We start from the raw sequence: 22,433 nt of genomic DNA, 5'->3' as shown, positions 1-22,433 counted from the left end.
CCTCCAAATAATGCATGTAGCATTTGTTTTTGGATTTCATCAGTGGTGTTGCTACTTGGGTGGAATATATCACCTTTCACATGTGAATCTATTTATGATAACTACAAATCTTCCATAATTGTCTGACACCAGGGCTTTTGGTTTTTTTAATGACATGCACTGACGCCAGGACAATGTTCAGCACCTGCACCATCTTGCCTGTGAATAAAAGGGGCTTTCTGACAAAAGGGCCATGTGCATTCTGAGACTGTTAATGGGCACAGATTTCAGCCTCCTAAGAATCCTGGTGTCATATTAGAACCTGGAAGATGAGGTACATGAATTGGTCACAATTCCCATCACTTAGGGGGCAGAACTTTAGTAATGCCCCCCTCATGATTATCAAAAGCAGAATAAATTATCCCAGAAAGAAAATATATGCAAACATGCTTAGTTTACACCAGATGCAACATTTGGGTTATTTTAGTGCAAAATCTGAGGGTTTTGTATATACAAAGCATATAAAGCCCCACTGCTTGGAAACCAGCACTGGGCAAGCTTTGAGAGAATGAACAGGGATATTCCTGATATAAATACTCCGGTGGGAACTTGGATTACAGAAACCTGTCTTGCTCTCAGGAAATCATTCAACCCTATTTTCCATGGGGTGGGGATGAGGGTGAAAGCGAGGATCATTTATGTAATAATGCACAAAGTATCCAGGTCCCGTAATTGGCATCTATGGTAACAGCACTGTTGCATATACATTCCCATTTTGTTTTTCTGCTGCTGAAAAGACCCAGAAGTGATGCAGTGATCTTCCTGCCCAATACAGCCACTTGTCTTTCCAGGCCTAGAAGGTGAGAATGTTACTAACATGATGTCCTGCATGCAAAACAAGGAATCACCCTTAATCCTTTCTATTGATGAACATGGTTTGCTAGATATCTGCTGCCAGATGGGAATGACAGGCTGTACAAAATACAGTTAGGAGACCATATGCTGTCTTCTCCAGAGAGGAACAATGTATTTATGATCCTTTTCAGATTTCAAGCACTAATCTTAAGAACCTGCATTACTGACTAACCCTTTGTTATTCCAATGTATTCTGTCTCACACCATGTAACCCAAATATATTTAGCCTTATGGATATAGCGTTGCCATTTATCTTTAATTTCAGATGCACTAGTGTATTGGATTCCCATCCTCCCATCAATGGCCTTGATCCTGCTCTAGTTGCACACAATTATTTACACAACAAAGAGGGCTCAAATGGGGTGGGGTGGGGGTTTGTACATCTCCATCTGCATCAGCTCATTCAACCAGTTCAGTGGGTACTGGAAGAGCAATGATGCAAATGCACATCTAATTATGTGCCTACATCCATATTAGCTATAAGCATGCTTACAGCTCTGATACTCAGTTGGAGTAAATGCATTGTGCTTCCTTTTTGTGTCACTATGAAGGGCTGCAAAACTAGCAGGCTATTATGACTTTGAGAATGTTGACACTATGGTGCAGGACTGCAAAGTCTACTTTGTGAGACCTGGAAGCAATCTGAAAAATAATCCAATAAAAAAATCAATTCTGAATAAAATTGATAATCTGCACCTTTCTTCCCTTTGCTAAGGATACCTGAGATGCAGTTTGGAATTAAAATCAGCCCCACCCCTCAAAGGAAAGAAAAATCTTGACTTTCCAGGTCAAAAGCCAAAGTGGATCAGGATGCCAATGAGACAGAGGGGTAGTCCAGCTGCTTCTCCTAGAAGACTTGTTATCTAACTTGTGAATGAGAACCAGCAATTAATGATCTGGCCATTCCTTTTTCCTTAAGACCTGTTCCAAACACAAATTCTGTTGCTCTTATTCCAACGTCCCACAATTTCAAGTTTTGATACATCTGCAAAAGCTTCTTTTTTAATGTGCTGATGTAAGCTGGATGCATTCTCTAAAACTTGTTTGCAAAACCTCCTGGGCTACAGTAGTTCTAAAAAGTTTCAAGGTTTAACGAGATACCTGATGAAATTTTGGCAAAGCTTCTTGTCCTCTCCTACCTGCCAAGGAGAAGGAGAATGTGGATTTTCTCCTCTGCCTACATTAACATCTGTGAAATTTTACCACTCCTAAAAGCTTTGATGCAGACAGATCATCCATTTTGTGTTCTCAGTTGTTTTCTATCTGCTCAATGTCTAATTCACCATCCAAATGAAAGACATTATCCCCTCCTGTCCCACTGTTCCTCCATGACGAGTTTTCCTCTTCTTTCCTACTGTTGTCATCTTCTGTGGCACAATATTCAGACTCCTCATAGGAGAAATCATCTTCTTTGCTAGTTTTACATTCTTCTGCGTTTGAGTGAGGCTCTGGTACAGGGGTGCAGGCTGGTGTCCTACCTGGCATGACATCCAAGGTGCAAAGAGATGTCGTCTTCCATGATTTGGTGCTGCTGATACCAGGAGAGAACTGATTTTGCTGGGAGCAGTCATCCACTGTGGTGCTAAGGCAGCTAAGGCTGTTAAAAGTTTGACAATTCTGTAAAAAAAAAGAAAAAAGAAACTCATTGCAATTAGGATGCAAATTTTGTGGTTCGCATCAAGTACCTATCACAGTTCTATGGAAATGATCCTAGTACACAAGGGAAAGGGCAATTTTTGCCAGTCCTGCCCCATTGCAGTAGCTCTCCAGTGTCACTTTCCTGCTCCTCCTGCAGTTCCCCCGCCCCCAGGAGTAGCATTTCAGCCTGCAGCAGGATTGGGGAGGCAGGGAAGTCTTACTTCCACGCCTGGAGTTTAGACAGGATCCAGCTCATTATTTCTTAATATTTTTCTACACTTCAGCGAAGGTGTGTTTTATTGTGTTGGCTTCACCTGAAATATGACAATATGGTAGAATACGCAAAGCTAATCTTTAGAGCATCCATATGTCATGGAAAATTAAACTCTCCCCCCGCCCCTTAAAATACAATACATACTTAGGAAAACCCCATTTTGAAAAGGAAATGTCATAAGAATGATTCAACAGTGCAACTGCATCAGTCAAACATTTGTAGGGACAGCATGTCTCTCTCTCACACCCACACCCACCCAAAGTACTGGTGCTAATTAGTTGTCCATAGCAAAGCCATTTGCAGATTCTGAAAAACTGCAAGAACGTAAAAGCTATTGCTGCTTTCCTTTTCATTGGATCCTGCATTTCTTGTAGCCATTGGTGGCTCCATGAGGAGTGCTGCGTGAAGACATCTTGCTGCATTGTGTCTTAAAATGCCTGAGAACAGAATGTCAGGTGCTCTGGCTCCTGGGTGGGAGGGTGAGATGGTGGTGGTGCTGAGGCGGTGACAAGGATAAAGGTGGAGGCTGCCACCAATCTGCCAAATCTACCGCCTGAGGCTACTGCAATATCTCATCTCCTCTACAGAGAGCCAGGCTTCTAATATCCCTCAGGTGAGCTGTACCTGTTTTCTTCTGGATTGTTTCCAAATTCAGTCACATGGTCTATGTATGTAGGACTTAGCTATTAATTTCAACACTTAACCCAAGGGTTAATTAATTCCAGCGCTTAACTGTTTTAGCATTTAATACCCTGAAGTTGTGGCAGGAGTAAGTACTGTTCAGAACTCAAATTTCTAGGCCTTCTCCTCCTCCCCTGAGTTAATACATAAGCCATTAGAGGGACCATTCAAAAATTTACACTACATTAAACCAGTATCCTACCAGCTAACAGCAAGTCTAAGCTTACCATTTAGACTTGCATCAATTAGATAATCTAAGAAATGTCTTTACGTTATTACATGGAAACAAACATTTGCCCAGGAAGAGTGCATTTGTTTGGGGCACTGAATAACGAAGTGATCAAATGGCACAATTCCCATTATGCTTGCCATGCACCTTAATAGCCAAGGTGCTCAAAAGCCTTTTCACAAACTTTAATTAATGTCTTTCAAAGCAGTGAAGACAGATATGTAATCTTTTATTAACAGAAGGTGCTAATATAAATGAGACCACATAAACTTCTGCAAATAGTGAAAAGGCATTCCACAGAAGCCTATTTTTGCCATTCTAATCAGGTTTCAAATTTACAATGCAAATCAGAACAAAAAATCTTTTTAAAACAGATTATCAAGGTTTGTGTACCTTATTTTGAAACAACTTTAACTGTAAAATAAACTAATTTTTAATGAAGTAGGAAAACTTGATACAGAAACATTTCAATTACTAAATGAAATAGTTAATGCTACAGCATAAATGCACCTTCCCACCAATATTCTGAATATTAATAGTTAAAGGGGGGGAAGGATGCATTTAAGATTTTTTCCACATATGATATGATGTTAATATTGTTTTCTTGTGATTTTTTTAAAATAACCACAACATTTAGCCATTGAAATCTAACTTTTACATTTCTATTGCTATCCAGTTTTACCCAAAGTACTGAAACGTTAACAATGCAAGCCATTCTTTCAGTTCTATTTTCATTTGGTAACAATCGAGTTTGTGGTTAAAATGCAGTGACCCACCCATTTTAAACAAGATGGAATGATTTTACAAAACCAAGGTGATCCCTAAGTACTTAGCACATCCATAAAATATCTGTCAGGGCCAGGTTGGAGCTGAAGCAGAAACTAGACCTGGCGAGTGTGTTTCCCAGTTCAAGATCTTTGAGGCCAAAAGCCAAGATCACAGCCAGAAATGCAAAGGGCTGCCAACAATCCTTGAGAAAAATGTCCTTTGGTACACACTTAATGTGATTTTATTTACCAGATTATGCTATTTACCTCCATTCAACAAGAGCTTCAACTGCACATACATATTGAGCCTCTAAAGGAGGCAGTGCTCTGTTGATCAGACAAGGCCAAAAGACCAGTTACCTGGTATTTGTTACTCATCTGGTCAATTCAGTTGCCTCTTCTGTCATATTAATCAAACCTATTACCTGTCATACTTAATAAAAAAGCTACGAAGACACATAATCACTGAGATTCTGGTTCAAGTATTGGAGTTCTGGACAGGAGATTCATACGCTCTCGCTTTGGAGACCCAGGTTGCAGTCTCAGTATGCACATCTTAATGAAAGTATCTATTCACATTCTTCCTCAACTAGCCGTGAGTAATGTAGAGATGACACATGTAGAGAAGTAGAGCTAAAAGGTAATGAAACTGCTGCCACTATATGGAAAATCAGAGCATACTATAAGTATGCCTGTAAAAAAGGGTGAGTCCCTGTCCAAGAAAAAAAAGGAAAGGGGAGGGGAGGAGGGAGGAAGGAAATTTTTATTGGTAATATTGCAATGTGATACTATGTTCACAGTGTGATCCCTGACTGATTAATGTCACATAGCATGTATTTTAAAAAGCTATTCAATTTTTTTTTAAATTAAGCAGCAACTGATTAGTGGAACAATTGTTGTGAACAGGCCTATGGGGAGGGGGAGCACAGAAAAGTGAAAGGCAGAGTTTTTTGTGAAACTTTCTGTTCTTCTCTCCAAACAACTTTCACATTGAAAACTGAACCCCACAAAAATTCAGGAGAAAATTAGTTCTCTCCTTACATATACTACTTAACAACAGTTGTATAATAATAATAATAATAATAATATTTTTTATTTATATCCCGCCCTCCCCACCGAGGCAGGCTCAGGGCGGCTCACAACACATAAATACAATGTACAATAAAACCATACACGATAATTACAATTACAATTATACAAAACCATCATTAAATCATTAAATCAACTTGAATTAAAATTAACATTATAGTGCTATGACTCAGATCTTCTGTAAAATTCAGTGACTGAAACATATCCAGCGAAACTTTCTTGGCTCGGTATTAAGTGAAGGCTATTTTAAAGAGGTGGGTCTTGCAGGCCCTGCGGAATTGGTCTAGACATCGCAGGGCCCGCACCTCCTCCAGTGAGTGCTGCTTTACCAAGCAACAAGTACATGCATGTGTGAAGTAGAAAACACACCTGTATCTGTTGGAAGTATCTACAACATGGTATGAGGAGCTGCAGACCAACACTGCTGTCTTCATGAGAGCTGAACAGTGAGGTATAAATTCTGCAAATAAATAAATGCTCTACTGACAGTCTAGGATTTGTGGCTATATACTAGCTGTATTTAGAACATGTCAACTACACTGAGAACATATGAGACACTCGCTCCCCTTTTACAAAAATATCATTTCCAAGAAATGGGGGACCGTTTCCAATTACCCTTCCCTTCTGTTCAGGCAGCTGCAATTTCTATGGATCTGGGCCACTGTTATTCTGACTAAAGGAAGGAAGCTTGTCTGCGTCAAACATTTTAAGTGATAGTACATTTGCAAGCTTCATCTCACAAATTTCAAATTCTGAAAGCAAATTTTCGCATGCACCAAGAGTCCTCAAGATGTGTTAGGCAGGCATTATGCTGTTGCTGCACATGTCAGTTCTTAGAGGAAGCGAAGCCTTCACTAATCCTGATGCTTGAGTTTGGCAGAATTCTCTGGACTTTAGTTACTCGGTAACCAATAAGGAGCATTCAGTTTGCAAACAGTGTTGCACATGGAGTGGTCAAGTTCTCTGAATTCCACCTTTCACTCCTCCATGCTTGGAGGCAACTGTGTCAATAGTGCTGTTCTCTGTGCTCTGGGATTAAAGGTGTATAGCGCCTAGTGTTCAAAAGGATCTTTCAACCTTTCACAATCTCAGAACAAATGCCCTGTTTGTTTAGCCCTACGTTGTAGAACCACTCCAAAGGCAACCTCTTTTCTCTCCTCTTAACATGAATAGAATTCTTCTTATTACAAAACTACATGCACCTTTCCAAAACATACATCGTGCCTGAAGCCAAGCCAAAACTAATATCTAAATCAGATTACAATATTCTTCCCATATACATTGTGGCAGCTATGGCACTGAGAGCAGAGGCTAAACAGGGCTTCATTCTGTTTCTTCCAGGGACATTTCATGCAGTTGCCTTGGTTGCTGTTGATGAAACCAGCTTGAACCAGGGCGCCAGTGCACTGAAGGCCTTGGGGAATGCTCAAAAGCTCAGAATGGCAAGAGGAAACTCTTGTCACAGACCTCCACAGAAATCAAAACAGCAGGAAACTGACTTGTCTGTAGCCATGGTCCTGGGATGTGAAACTCAGAACTAAACCTCAGGTGTAAGAGAGAACTGCTTGTGGGTTTTACTTTCATGGTCCACGGTGAGTAGTAGTGGGACAAACCAAGTGAAAATGCAGAAACCAGATCAAGGGCAGTACTAGTGACAAATGGGCAAGCCCCCCTCTAACAAGGAGGAGGAGGAAGAGATTGGGTTTATATCCTGCCCATCACTCGGAATTTTCAGAGAGGCTTACAATCGCCTTTTCCTTCCCCTCCCCACAACAGACACCTGTGAGATAGATGGACCTGAGGGAGCTCTTTTAAGAACTGCTCTTGAGAGAGCAGCTGCAAGTGCAGGATTGGGGAATCAAACCTGGTTCTCCCAGATTAGAGCCCACACTCTTAACCACTACACCAAACTGGCTATGGGGGATGCTTGCTGCAATAACTTTCTAACTCAGACCCACTCTGAAGACCATATTGCTGGTTCAGTTCGGGTTACCATATTTTGAAAAGCAAAACAGAAGACATATTTCCTGACTGACTACTTCAAATAAATGATCACTATGACAAATTTCATGTTAAATACCCCTTTTAAACTATGAAAATTGCTGCTAACTAGGAGTATTCCTAACTTTCCAACCCCAAAAGAGGACATTTTCATCAGCTTTTTAAAAAGAGGCCAAGCACCTGAAAAAGGACATGTTCTCTGGTAACCCTAACTTGAGCACATCTACAGTAATGCTTTGAAGCTTGGGTTCTTTTCTCAGCATACTGTCCTCATCTACTGCTGCAAGCTTTTAAAGAGTGGTCAGTAGAAATCCAGCACCACCACCACACCTCAGTCTGAGCTATCATTTTTCCCAGAGTAGGCGGGAGGCATCTATATCCAAGAAGAGCAGGAGAGACAAAGAAGAAGATCACATGATGGCTTTCAATAGCCTTCAAAAAGCTATTCCTCCAAATGACACCAGATGGAGAATTTTACAAACTGTGAACAGGCATTCAGAGTGGAGGCTGAAAGAGTTGTTAGGCATGGTACAAACAGAAGTAAAGGTTGGAAAGGAAAATGACAGGAACACTAAAGGCACTAAATTCCCACTTTACTCTCACAGTAGCTGTGTGAGTTCAGCTAAGTTCAAGGTCACACAGAAAACTTCATGGAGATTTGAACCCTGTTTTTCCCCAGCCCACTTCTCTTAATCACTATACCATACTGGCTGGGAAAAAGGAAGGAGTTAGGAGGCCAGTGACCCTGAAAAGATTTTGAGAGCTGTTGTAAGCATGAGGTAGAACTGTTCCTTTCCAAACTATTCTAGTGATACTGGGTTACACATGTAACGACAATGCAGCTTTCTAGGTGTCTGGAAGTATATAACTAACTATCTGGGATTACAATTTGAGGCCCCATTTTGAGGGAGAAGTAAACAAATGTCCCACTTAGGAAGAACTGGGTGCCTCTCTCACAGGCATGGTTTCAGAGATGGGACACAACTAAGCAGAAAGAAGAAGGGGGCAGTCAAAGAAAGGTGAGACAAGAGGCCATGGCTCTTTGCAAAGAAGAAGGTCCCAGATCTCAGGTACCAGTGATATGAAAGGCGACTATTTAAGATGCTAATGATCAACAGACCAAAGGTCTGACTCCGTAGTACTTTATTTGTTGAAAGACTTACTGGAAGAGCACCCCCCCAAAAGGACATGTTCTCTGGTAACCCTACTTGAGAACATCTGCAGTAAAGCTTTGAAGCTTGGAAGATTGGGTTCCATTCCTGGCATATTCTCCTCATCTACTGCTGCATACTTTTAAAGAGTGGCTAGTAGAAATCCAGCACCACCACCACATCTCAGTCTGAGCTATCATTTCCCCCAGAGTTGGTGGGAGGCCTATTTAGCCATTTCCATACAATTGGTCACATTTCTTGACAACTTCTACCATTTGGTGGCATGTCTGGTGGCAGGGAAAACAATCCTCCCCCTCCCAATGTATGAAAGCTCAATATGGGAAAGTATTTGCTTGCACATGCTTTGCAATACACAAATGAAAGGAGATGTTGCTGCAGAGCTCTTAGGTTTTGCCTTACAGTTTTCATAGCAGGTGCACTGACTTGCACGTAGGTGGACATCTGGGCTGCAATCCAAAGTGCTATTTTAGGCAAGTCAAAAGGCTTGCTCAAACAATCTTTGCAGATGACACCAAACTATTCAAGATGGTGAAAACCAAGGCTGACTGAATAGCTCCAAGAGGATCTCCACAAACTGGATGAGTGGGCAACAATGTGGCGAATGAAGTTTAATGCTGGTGAGTGTAAAGTGACGAACATTGGGACAAAAAATTTCAACATCAAGTACAGGCTACTGGGATCTGAACTTACAGAAAGGGGGAAAGATCTTGGGGTTGTAGTGGATAGTTCAATGAAAGTGCCAATTCAGTGTGCTGCAGCATTAAAAAAGGCAAACTCTTATGTTAGAGATTATTAGAAAAGGGATTGAGAATAAAACAGCCAATACTGTAATGCCCCTGTAGGTGTGGCCTCATTTGGAATACTCTGTACGGTTCTGGTCCCCATATCTCTAAAATGACATTGCAGAGCTGAAAAAAGTGCAGAGGAGGGCAACCAAGGTAATAAGGGGGTTGGAACACCTTCTCTATGACGAAAGACTGAAGAATCTGGCCCTTTCAGTTTACAAAAGAGACAACTGAGGAAGGACATGATAGAGGTTTATAAAATTATGCATGAGATGGGTTGAGCTGACAAAGAGAAAATACTAGAACTTGAAGGCATTCAATGAAACTGATGGGCAGTAGGTTCAGGATGGACAAAAGAAAATACTGCTTTCCACAGAGAGTAATTTAAATGTGTAATTCGCTGTCAGTGGTATAAGCTTTCATGCATGCACATGAAAGCTTATACTTTGAATAAAACTTTGTTGGTCTTAAAGGTGCCCCTGGATTCAAGTCTTAAATAAGAATGCCATAGTTTGAGACTGGGATCTTGCTTGCTGAGCTACTTAGGAATCTGGGTATTGTCTTCAAATGCAGAAAAAAACAGTTCAATGATACATTATCTGCTTAGCATGCAGAAGGTCCACAGTTCCATCTCTGAAAACCAGGTGCCCTCTTTAAGTAAATTATATATTGTTTTCATAGGGATTACTTCCCATTAATTAGCATGAAGATGGCAGCTTGTATACAAAGCTGCTGGAAGGGCCCACCTTATAAGATGAATACCATGTGAGGAAACACAAAGCAGAGTTGAAACAGGTGGGAGATCAAAGCCGGAAGCATTATAGCAGAAGGACAGAGAGCACACAGCCCAGATAAAAGCAAAGGCTGGAAACAAATGATGATAACAAGTTGGTTGTGCTTAACATGCTGCAATGCAAAAAGAAGAGAAAGACACCTAAAAGTTCAGAATTTCATCTGTGGGTCATTCAAGCTAATTTATTGGATAGCACTCCATGTGTTTATATTGGCTTTGGTCAACAGCCATATTGCTGTCTGCTGTCCTTTTTAGTTGATACGAGACTGCTTATACCAGATGTCACAAGGAAGTAAGATTTTATGTAATGTCATTTAAAAAAACCCATACAGATGTCTTCCAGTTTTAATGGAAATTAATGAGCAGTGTTCAGGACCATCTTGCTTCTTGCAAGCAGTTTGCTTGTTTTGCTAGTTCACTGCTGTGCAATGAGTCAGTTCCTGGTTTAATGCCACACAAGTGCATCTGCTACTGTCATCTTTCCTACATTTTAGGGCACGATTTTTTTGTGTGTCTAACTGTGTGTAACATATATATAATGACGGTTAGAGAATATGGCTTTGTTTTCTATGTTCTGGTTGGCTCTGAAATTAGAATACCTCCCCTTTCCATTTGCACTTAATATGCTACTTGTAGCACTTTCAGAAAAGCATCTAAAGTCAGCTGACTGCATCATGTGGAAGTGTCAGAAATGATATGACTCAGGTACAGCAGAGGCTCTTCAAAGAGAAGAAGCAGAAACAGCTAGTGGAGTCAGTTTGGTGTAGTGGTTAAGTGTGCGGACTCTTATCTGGGAGAACCGGGTTTGATTCCCCACTCCTCCACTTGCACCTGCTGGCATGGCCTTGGGTCAGCCATAGCTCTGGCAGAGGTTGTCCTTGAAAGGGCAGCTGCTGTGAGAACCCTCTCCAGCCCCACCCACCTCACAGGGTGTCTGTTGTGGGGGAGGAAGGTAAAGGAGATTGTGAGCCGCTCTGAGACTCTTCAGAGTGGAGGGCGGGATATAAATCCAATATCTTCTTCTTCTTCTTCTTCTGCAGTAAGCTAATTATAGCCTCTAGATTTAATGATCTTATGGGTCCTCCCCCTTCATCAGAAGATCTTACTAATCTGAAAGCTGAGGAGGAAGTTTGTAATTCTTTGGTTTTGGTGTAAGTTTCCCAGCCACCAAATTGCTGTCTTGCATGGAGAGTAAATCCAAACCAGAAAAGAAGTCTCCCTTCCACACCCATCTTCTACTGGTGATGAGGAGCAAAGCAGTGGGAGACATCCAAGAAGAGAGAAGAGAGAAAATTCTTGCAGTGGCATCCTTGCATCTTTCTTATTAATTTCCTCTCTCTTCCTCCACTAGCATTCTGGGATCCAGTATCTTCTTCTCCTTCTATCTGCAGGCTACATTTTGGGAGCGGGTGCTGCTAAGCCTTGATGGCTGTGACCCTAAACTTTCACCTCCAAGTCTGGTCGTAATGGTGCCTCTAAATCCAACTTGAACCCCTGCACTTTAAAGAACAAGGTAGTTCCCGCCAGTAACTAGATTTTTTCCACCAGTGCCTATAAACTGAAAGCAGTGGTCTTCGTTCATTGGATAAGCATGTGTTTTGCACATGTAACATTCAAATTTCAGTCCTTAAGGTCTCCTGATAAAAGAAGTCAGGTCAACAGAACTAGGATTCCTAACATGGGACTTGAGGAAAGTGGGTGCCCAGCCATGGCCAATGAGGGTAAGATGGTCCACCAGTGGTCAGATAGTTTGTTTACTTCTGCACATCACTGGCTGCCACTAACAAAGAAAAGACATTGTTTGCCAATATATTGTTACTACCTATTTTCATGAGAAAAAAAGAACGCAGCATTTTTTTTTTTGCCATAACATGTATTTTACCCTTCTATTTAGAGCCATGAGAAGGGGAGTAGGTGAGGTGTTAAAACATCATCTATCATAATTAATCTCTGTACATAATCCTGAATTTCATGAGACTGTTTGCATTGCAGGGCATTCCTGGCATTCCTCAGCTGTTTTCTTTCTCAGCTGACCACTTGCCAAGAGGTGCTGACACACTGTCCCTGATTAAAGTGTTTGGTTTTATCATTGCAAGCAGGCCTCATATTCTGCAAACATGCCTGGACATGCCCATTCCAGTCTTATCTTAGTACCTCCCTGATGTCCTTAGTCTGAACAAGGCTGGGAATGTTATTTTAACAGAACGTTTTCTGTTTACACACAGTAGCTTTGTTACAGTATCTACTTTCTCCACCACTTTCTGCAATCAGGAATTTGAATGGTACTTAATAACTGGGAAGCTGTCACTTTGGGAAAATTTTATTTTGGCCTCCAGCCAAATTCTCATTTGTTTGGCCACGTGAGACCCAGTAATCTCAGAGCAGATCACAACCAAAATGAATGTCTTATTTCAGTTTCGTTCAACGTAACAACCCCTTTCCAATACGCACAACTGTGCAACCTTCTTGATAACAGAGGGTCTCGGTACAACAAGAAAATGCAGCATCGTCTGTAGTTGTGATTTGCTCAACCTTATAGGGTTGCCAATCCCCAGGTGGGGGCAGGGGATCCCCCGGTTTGGAGGCCCTCCCCCCGCTTCAGGATCATCAGAAAGCGGGGGGGGGGGGAGAGAAATGTCTGCTGGGAACTCTGTTATTCCCTATGGAGATTTATTCCCATAGAAAATCATGGAAAATTGATCTGCAGGTATCTGGGGCTCTGGGAGGGCTGTTTTTTGGGGTAGAGGCACCAAATTTTCAGTATAGCATCTAGTGCCTCTCCCCAAAATACCCACCAAGTTTCAAAAAGATTGTACCAGGGGGTCCAATTCTATGAGCCCCAAAAGGTGCCCCTATCCTTCATTGTTTCCTCTGGAAGGAAGGCATTGAAAAGGTGTGCCGTCCCTTTAAATGTGATGGCCAGAACTCCCTTTGGAGTTCAACTATGCTTGTCGCAGCCTTGATCTTGGCTCCACCCCTAATGTCTCCTAGCTCCACCCCCAAAGTCCCCAGATATTTCTTGAATTGGACTTGGCAACCCTACAACCTTAACTGTCTTATCATAAACCCACTATTTCTTCATGTGAACCTACATGAAGTTGTCTTACACTGAGTGACACTGCTGGTCCATCAAGGTCAGAACTGTTTATGCTGCCTGGCAGCGGCTCGCTGCGCAAAGCAGATGCTCCCCTACTGGGCCTGCAGACCACCCCCCCTTCTATCTGACTGCCTGATGACCCACCCCCTAATCTGCCAACTGCTTCCCCTGCCTCATGTTCATCCCTGGTCTGATCTACATTTAACTGGTGCAGTGAGAGTCGCATGTTAGTGGTCTTTCCCAGATGATCAACAAAGAGGAACTATCAAACATGGTATTTAAAATCTTAGTACAGAAATACTGTGATGTTATTTTTAATCAATAGAAGCTAGCTAATTTCCAAAGGTTAGATTTGTTCAAACAATATGAAAGGCAATTTGATAACATATCATTAATCATAAGGGTTTTAAAACTACTTATTTTAACTGACAATTCCTACCTCTGCTTGCATTAGCAGCCTGGCAGTTTTACTTAGGAAAACAGGAGAAATTCCTCAAATAGCAAGCCACATTATCTCCAACTTGCTAACTAAATGATCCCGGGCTGTAAAACATATCCAGCACTATGTACATTCCTGGTGAAAATGGGGAATTCTGAAACACAATAATCCAGACCCTGAGTTCTAACACTTTTTGTTTTTTGCATCATTTGTGTTTAATAATCACAAGGATGAGCAAGGAGCTATGCAAGATGCTGAGGTCTAACTCCTAACCACAAGAAATTTTATTTCTGGCTTCTTTCAGCAAGCACCACCAATGCTTGCAAAAGCCTATTTTCATAAATATAAGGGCTAATAAAAGTGTCATGAGTAAAGCAAAAAACAGACACGTCGGTGCTTAAATGAAAAGTTATATGAGCTAAAGAAAATTCAGAAAGTGTAATTAAGCGCACTCTGTTTACGCCTTTCTTTATTTGGAGCCTCCCTCCCTCCAGCATTACCTCAGATCACTGTAGCAAACTGATCAAAACTGAAAGCAGTCTGTTGACTCTCAAGTGTTTAAATTGTGGCAGAACTGCAACTGAAAACTGGGAAGACTGAGGTTCTTGGGAAATGAAACTGGAGATTGTTCATCACATTTGGATGGTTTTCTGCACTCCTGTGGAATGGCAACATAATGCAACCCTGACCATATCTCCATTCCAGTTAAGAACAGAAATCAGAATTAACTTTGCATATTTTTACTAAACAGGGAAACTTCATTCCTTCTAAAAGTATGTAAAAATTTGAAAACACAGTGAGGCTCACTCCCAACATTTGCCAAGTTTTAAATCTTGCTGCTGATTTTAGTATTTTAACTTATTTAACTGTTGCCTCTTGTTCTTGTTGATTTGTATCAAATAATTATTGAATTTCTCTCATGTGATACACATAGCATATGTCTTTCAGTGAAATGTCTGTGGAACTTCAGAAGAGAAGAGGTCTAGAAATACTTAACACAAATGAATATGCCCCTTCATGAACAGTGCAGTGTGTGAGCTGTGATCTCACAGATGACATTCACAGCAATCTCCATGATCTATGGCAGCAAAAAAGTACATCCAAGAACGTAGAAGTTCTTACTGAGAACTTCACCATCTGTTCCCATAAAATACTGGCCAGGACAATGAAAGCTATTCTGAGGAGCAAGTAATCTCTGTGAGATTTCCATGGGAGCATCATAAACCACAAGAGGACTGAGATCTCTAACAATTCAGATAATTCATTTGCTTTATTCCATTGGGTGGTCTCTGCTAAGTCACAGATATTTTAGCCATAGGTCTCCCACCCCTAAACTGGAAATTATAAAATAAATGAATGGAGGAAAACATCTGTAAGTATTTGATACATTAAAACTGGTTTCTTCTAGCAGCAACAATAAGGGGAAAAATAAAGAATTGGTTAGGTGATTAACTGATTAATTCAATAATCACAGATTATTGATAATTTGTGTTAAATCACAACTGCCACAAAGAGATACATTGTACTGATATGCACAGATGGTTCACAGCCATGCCATCTGTTTATTCAATATAATGTAACTAACAAACTTTTTTTGTCTCTTTCCATTGTTGTTTTCAAGGTCTGAGATTTAATGATATAAGTACTTCAGAAAATTCAGTCAAAATCTGGTTAATCCATTACAGCAAATTCTGTTAATTTTCTGTTGAACAATGATGCCTCTTTAGAGTTTATGTATGTTTAAAATGCCCATGATAACTGCATGGAACTTCAGCAGGCTGGTCCATGCCAATTTTCATTCTTTAGTCCACAGCAATATAGCAATTTTCAAGTAAAACACTATGTGATGTTTAATCTTAATGGCATTCCATAAAAACCAAGCACTGAAATGAAATACACTAGCACATTGACTCTCCATGCAAAAGTCAACGTAGAAACCTAATCGTTTTAACTCCCGGTTGCTGTGGATTTTTAATTTGCACCCTAACTGTGAGCTTTGGAGCCCAGCTCCAAAGGATGCTGAAAGATGTGGCTGTCTTCTTTCTCCCAGCAGCAATTAGCCAGCTTTGCCAGTATATATACTAGAGCAGTGAGGGAAAGGCCAAGGAATTCCAAGATCAACAGTCACCCTGGAGAAAAGGAGGCACATATTATATTGGTATATTTTCCCCCCTGGCTTGAACTTCCAAGTGATAAATGAAGTGTCAGGAAAATATATGACAGAAATGCTCAGAGAGAAAAAAAAAACCTACAGAAGGTAGTTATAAAATACATGAAATACAAACAGAATACTATATGTCTGGCAGGAGTCTGAGCTGGGTTATACGTTAAGGAAACAAGATCCTGCAGCTATTGCCAACGAGTTCTAACCCATACAGGTTTTTTTCATACATAATAATAGCCTGTTCTTCTTTACTTCTTGTTGCTTCCTTTCATGGATCAGAACTGTGGTCTATAAACTGGGGTGAGGTGTTTTATGGAGTCTTTTCAATCCACCTTTCCATCCTGAGCTACAGATGCATGTCACCCAGCCGGTGCGATAAGAGTGCTGGGCTGGAGTCGTTAATGCCGGATGCTGTAGGTAGTGGCCATCATCACAAAATGGCTGCTATAATGGATGGAACCAATCATACAGTTCCAAACAAAGTATCCTACAATCTAGGCATATATTAAAATGATGCCTTCTGGACTTTTCTGAAGCACTTTCTTCTCCACTGAGATGGAGGAAAGTCAGATTTTGCCTTTCCTTTGTGAAACAAATGTTCTGACCAAGAAAAAAGTTAGCACCAGGAACCCTATTGGCAGGAATCATGGCACCTTCAGATACCATGTTGGGAGGTCTCTGGATTTGGACCTTGAAAACCCAGGTTCAAATCCCCACCCAGCCATGATGATCAGTGGGTGACCCTGGGCCAGTCAGTGTATCTCAACCTAGCCTACACCTTGTACAATTGTTTGAGATACAAGTGAAGGAGTGGAGAGAACCATGTATGCTGTCATCAGAGCTTGCATCCACACTTCTTCATTTACCTTCCCAGTGAATGATTGACTGAATATTTGTTTCTATTACATTTTTCTATTAAATATTTTTTTTTCTTTTAACAAAAGCTCATTACATAGTCTATCTCACCTGCTCATCAAAAGTAGCCCAGGCACACCCAATCTCATCACATCTCAGAAGCTAAGAATACTTTAGTTAAGTATTTGGATGAGATACCTCCTTGAAATACCAAGTTGGGAGGACAGGGACAGGCTTTATTCAGCCACCTCTCTGAATATCCTCCAGGCCCCCAGTAGGGGTCAGTCATCAGAGGTCAACATGACTTCCAGGTTCAGGTGGGCACACACATTAAAAATACCGCAAAAAAGTAACTGCTCAGCCACATTTTATGCTACCAGTACTCATCACTATTTGCACCAATACTCATCACTATTTACAATGCATTGCTAACAATAATCTGAAGGTACAGCTGACTCCATTTTCTCTTAACAGGCCTTCTTGCCATAATTACACTTGCACCCTATTAGTATTTTGGTAATCTTATTCTACACTAAATGACATCCTTTTGAGCTGAAAAGTATTCAGTCTAGATTCCTAACAGCCTGTAATCAATGTGGTATTTGGAAATTAGCATATCCTCTCTTCTATACACTCCCAACTCCTAATTCACCCAGAAAGGGATGATAAAACTACCCTTTTCCCCATTGCTTCTCCCCAGAAGAGGACTCTGCTTCTGAATCCACTTCTTGGGATGAATTTTTCACAACCACAGCTGCCACAGGCATCAAAGAGCATGGCAGATCACCCATGCTCCGCAACACCTTCTCTGGCCCAGATAAACATCCAGGATCCCACTGCATAACAGCAGTATCCTGTTTGCCTGGAAAATCTCGTCACAATCCCTTCCCCAAGTGCCAGCCTACATGCAATTCAGGTTGACACCCAGGGCAATGGCAGCACCTTATCTGCATCAGCTCCATAGCACCCTGGATCCCTAAAGTAAGGGGCCTCTTTCCTATTCCTCTGTGTCCCCACAGATCCATCTAACAATTACTTTTATTCTTAGAAGTATGTTAAACAAAGACTATAGCAGGTCACCATGTAGCATAAAGCAAAAGATAACTTTCCTGCACAACTATATACTTCTTCACACAAAGCCCCTCAGATATTCTAGATATGAACTCTGATGCTGTTTCTTTAATGCCATGCAAGAAGAATAAGTAGCCAGATACAGATGGAGATTTCCTCTGAAAGAGTCACCATATTGCATGGACAGGATTATGCACTGAATAAGTTAATATTTTACACCCAGGCAATCCAAATTCTGCATCAAGAAATGCTGCATTTGGTGATCTGAATTAATTATGTATATTTAACAAGTTTGCACAATTACTTTTATTCGGCATCATTTGTTTTGCCTTTGCTAATTACTGGGGGGGGGGGGGGAGGAGGAGGAGGCAAGAAACTATGCAGGACATTCATATCCCACTTCCAATCACTAGAAATCTTAAGCTTCTCCTGTTCCAGCAGGCATCACCCATATGTTCAAACATGTCTTTGCAGCCCTAAGAGCTAGAAGCTTACTCTACTTAAAACAGAAAAGACTGAAATTCTCAGGAAACTGAATATCCTGTATTTTTCCCCTTTGCTTCTGGTGATTCACACACAGCCCTGTACTATGGGTCAAGTCTTCTGAAAGAGTACACAGACTTACTAATCTGCTGCTGGGCCTGAGGAGCAGTCAATTATTATCCCCTGAGAGCAAAAAGCAAACAAGGAAACATCTATATCTCTCAGATATAAGTAAGGCCAACCTAATTAGTTAGCAAAAACTCATTTTGTTTCAATAGCTGCCAATAAATAATTGCAGTCCTGCATAAAGTTCACTAGTACGCTACACACAAAACCAGCTCTATTTGCAAAGCAGAGAAAAAGAACAAGCCAGCATTTTGAGACAGAACTAACCCCTGGAGGTACCATGTTTCAGCTGTCGTTACTGAAACCACACAAACCAAAGCATGTTCACTTCAAAGCAGACAGGTACAAAACATGTACAGTAACTGCAGGGCCTTGCAGCTTTATTATAGTTCCCTTTAAATTGCAAGCTAGATGTGATCTGCTGTGAAGGTGGGGAGATTCTGCCAAAGAGCAACCCACAATGATTACTTAACACCTCTACTACAGAGTGCAGTTACAATTCCAGAATATATGAAAAGAGATGCCAAGGATTTCAGAACCCTCCCAACTTCCATTTTATGCAACTGATCAGCATTTATATGATGATAACAGCATTACCCTTGCTTTGCCAGTATATATACTAGAGCAGTGAGGGAAAGGCCAAGGAATTCCAAGATCAACAGTCACCCTGGAGAAAAGGAGGCACATATTATACCGGTATTATACTGGTCCTGCATAAAGTTCACTTGTACGCCACACACAAAACCAGCTCTATTTGCAAAGCAGAAAAAAAGAACAAGCCAGCATTATGAGGCAGAACTAACCCCTGGAGGTACCATGTTTCAGCTGTCGTCTGGGCCCAAATGTGGGTTGCAAAGCCTCTGGAAGTGGGGCCTAGGCTTTAGCAGTTTAATTTATGTTTGTGCGTGTTTTTGTTTTTTAGTGGGTCACTAAACTCAGTAAATTGGGACACATGGGTCACATGCCAAAAAGGTTAGGAACCACTGGCCTAGAACACGTTCCCATAAGAACAAAAAAGGCCAAATGTATTAAGAAACTTTATTTCCAAAAAAGGACTACAGGAAAGAAGATAAATACAAACAGAAGCCAGAAGCAAACAATCAAGCCAAACAGGGTACCTAATAAATATAATACAAACACAGTCAACAGAACAATAGCCAAAGTTGCCCTGACCCAGATAGCCCAGGCAAGCCGATCTCGTCACATCTCAGAAGCTAAGCAGGATGACTCTGGTTATGTACTTGGATGGGAGACCTCCTTGAAATCCCAAGTCGGGAGGACAGGGGCAGGCTTTATTCAGCCACCTCTCTGAATATCCTCCAGGCCCCCAGTAGGGATCAGTCACCAGAAGTTGACATGACTTCCAGGTGCAGGCAGGCACACAAAGACACATACAAATAATAGAAAAATTTGTACTTTGGGGAGAATACTGGTACATCATATCGGACCTATCTGTACAGAACAAGACTTTTGCACTTTTAACACTTGTGGTGAAAGAATAACGTGGGCATTTCATTGTATTTGTTAAACACCATCTTTGAGCCCTCAAGGTGATTTCCAAATGAAGACGTTAGCATACAAAACAAATTACAGTTCATACTAAATACAATAAAGTCAAACAACATATGAAGCTGCCTTATATTGAATCAGGCAGGTCACTGGTTTATCAAAATCCGTATTGCTTACTTTCACTGACAGCAGCTCTCCAAAGTCCCAGGAAGAGGTTGTTCCTATCACCAACTAATGGATTCTTTTGATTGGAGATGCTGGGGATTAAACCTGAGACTTTCTGGAAGCAAAGCAAACACTCTACTACTGACCCATGGCCCCTGCCCAAATAAACAACAAATAAAACAGCTAAAACCAGCAAGTTGCAATTCATAAAGCAGCAGCATGCTGCAACCATCTCAAGCCTGCCCCTCCACAGGCTTAAGACATAGCCAAAGTCCTCTAAGCTATGGATCTGGAAGACATTCTAAAACAAGAGTGTCACCATTCAAAATATAAATATAACATATAATATAATAAAATAAAAGCACCTCTCCGTATTGCCACATGGAGATGGATGTGGCAAACAGAGAAGCCCTCACTGGAAATTCCAAGAAGCTCAAAAAGCTTCTCTCCTCTCACTGCAGTACCATGGTAGAATATGATGTAGCAGCTGATACAGTTACTAAATTGTACCAAACCAGGCAACCCTAACAGGCATTTCTCAAATTCTGATGATAACTTGTTAGTGTCTACGTCATTGTTACAATACTGAAATTTTGAAAATCTGGCTAAGACACAGCTGCTATGTTACTGGTATTTTCATCCATCACTTAAAATGTAAGACAATCAAATGATCTACCTTTCTATGCCATTATTTTTCCATTCAAAGCTCAAGCCACTTTTTGCCTTCTTTGATAATCTAGGATCAAACACACACACACACACAATGGCGATTGCCAGACACCTGTTCTCTAGCGAAATGCTTTAATGGCTGACTTTTAATCTAAACAAAGTTGTGAAAGTGCTTCATCACCAGTGCTATCTCTTCTTTACCAGGGAATACATTGAATTCTTTTAGTTCTAATGACGATGCCAAGGATACATGCGTTACTTAAACTTATACAAATAAAAATGACTGGAAATTAAAAGCAATTTAAGTAATCCATTTATCCTACCTATATTAACAATATAAAACATAGTTGCCCATTTTAAATTAGTTATTATTGATGTTATTTATTTGGTACACTGAGCAATCATTGGTTTTGTACATTGCTGAACTTGCTTTTGCTTTCTTTTTTGGCAGAAAACCCTAAATTGTGGCCTTTTATTGTAACTTGACTCCAATGGACCTATGTAGCTTGTATGGTCCCTGAAGAATAGGGTAGTCTGGAAAGTTAAAAATCTTTTGTGAGCATTTTTGCCAACACACCCCTTTAGACTTACAGGTTTTCTTATGTTCTGCATTTACATGTTTTACCCCCAGTTGGTACATGGTGTTCATCCCCAAAAGCATGCTGATGCTTATGTGCAACACAAGCCAATGTTATATGCAGCTGAAATAACAAGTACAGAGATCAGAATTTACTTAGGTAAATTTACTTAGAACCTTAGGTAAAAGAAGATGCACCCAAAGGTTACTTTTGTTTTGGAATCTGAAGTTCAAAATCTCAGCGTTGTTAACTTCTTCCACAGCCCTGTAGTAGTTTCAGATACTGCTGTTCAATGCTACTATCATCCTCCTATTTCTGACTATTTTATGTCAATACACGTGTAAACATGTAAAAAATGGTTGCCACACAGTTGTATGTGTTATTTTCAAGTATGTTTATGTATGCCAAGACAAAAAGTTGGGGATAAGGGGGAGTGGGTGGCAGCACTGAAGACCAGAAAACATCCAGAAAACAAAATCATGGTAATTACATTTGCCAACACATTCTGAGTAAGCCTATATTTCAGTAAGATTTATGGCCCCACATCCAAATGTATTACTTAAGTGCAATGCAGAGGGTAGGGCTGAAGCTTTAAGAAATTGTGGCCAAGTCGTTCCTTCGCAAAGCATTACAACATGGAAGACGGAACCACCCTGCCAAATGAAAGCATTCCATCACTTCAGTAACAAGTGATGTTTTCATCTCTGACTTTACATATTCAGTAACATCTCTGACTTTACGTATTCTGCCAACTCTTCTAACCGTCTACTACAGCCATCAAAAGCAGGCTACATTTTAAAAAATATTAATAGAGTGTGAAAAGAGACTTTCATGGTGTGAAGTCCAGTTTATGTTTATGTCTTATCTTTCAAAAAGTGCTTCACACATACAAATGCCACTTACACAAGCTGTGGCTAAGCATTCAAATGACTGCCTCCTTCCCTAAATCATTAT

General features: G+C 40.7%; 1 protein-coding gene across 1 annotated transcript in view; it reads right to left on the bottom strand.

Moving 5' to 3' along the window:
- Positions 1-1,818: 1,818 nt before the first annotated feature.
- The window catches only part of FAM53B (family with sequence similarity 53 member B), a 158,038-nt gene continuing 137,423 nt past the window's right edge, over positions 1,819-22,433 (bottom strand). The window contains exon 6 of the mRNA XM_060241449.1: positions 1,819-2,511. Coding sequence (XP_060097432.1) covers positions 2,143-2,511 — 369 coding nt within the window. The 3' untranslated portion in view covers positions 1,819-2,142. The remainder of the gene's footprint in view (positions 2,512-22,433) is intronic.

The sequence above is a fragment of the Heteronotia binoei genome, chromosome 6, assembly GCF_032191835.1.
Source record: "Heteronotia binoei isolate CCM8104 ecotype False Entrance Well chromosome 6, APGP_CSIRO_Hbin_v1, whole genome shotgun sequence".
In the NCBI taxonomy this organism is placed as follows: Eukaryota; Metazoa; Chordata; class Lepidosauria; order Squamata; family Gekkonidae; genus Heteronotia; species Heteronotia binoei.
The sequence above is the reverse complement of the archived record's forward strand: the minus strand, read 5'-3'. Positions and strand labels throughout refer to the sequence as shown.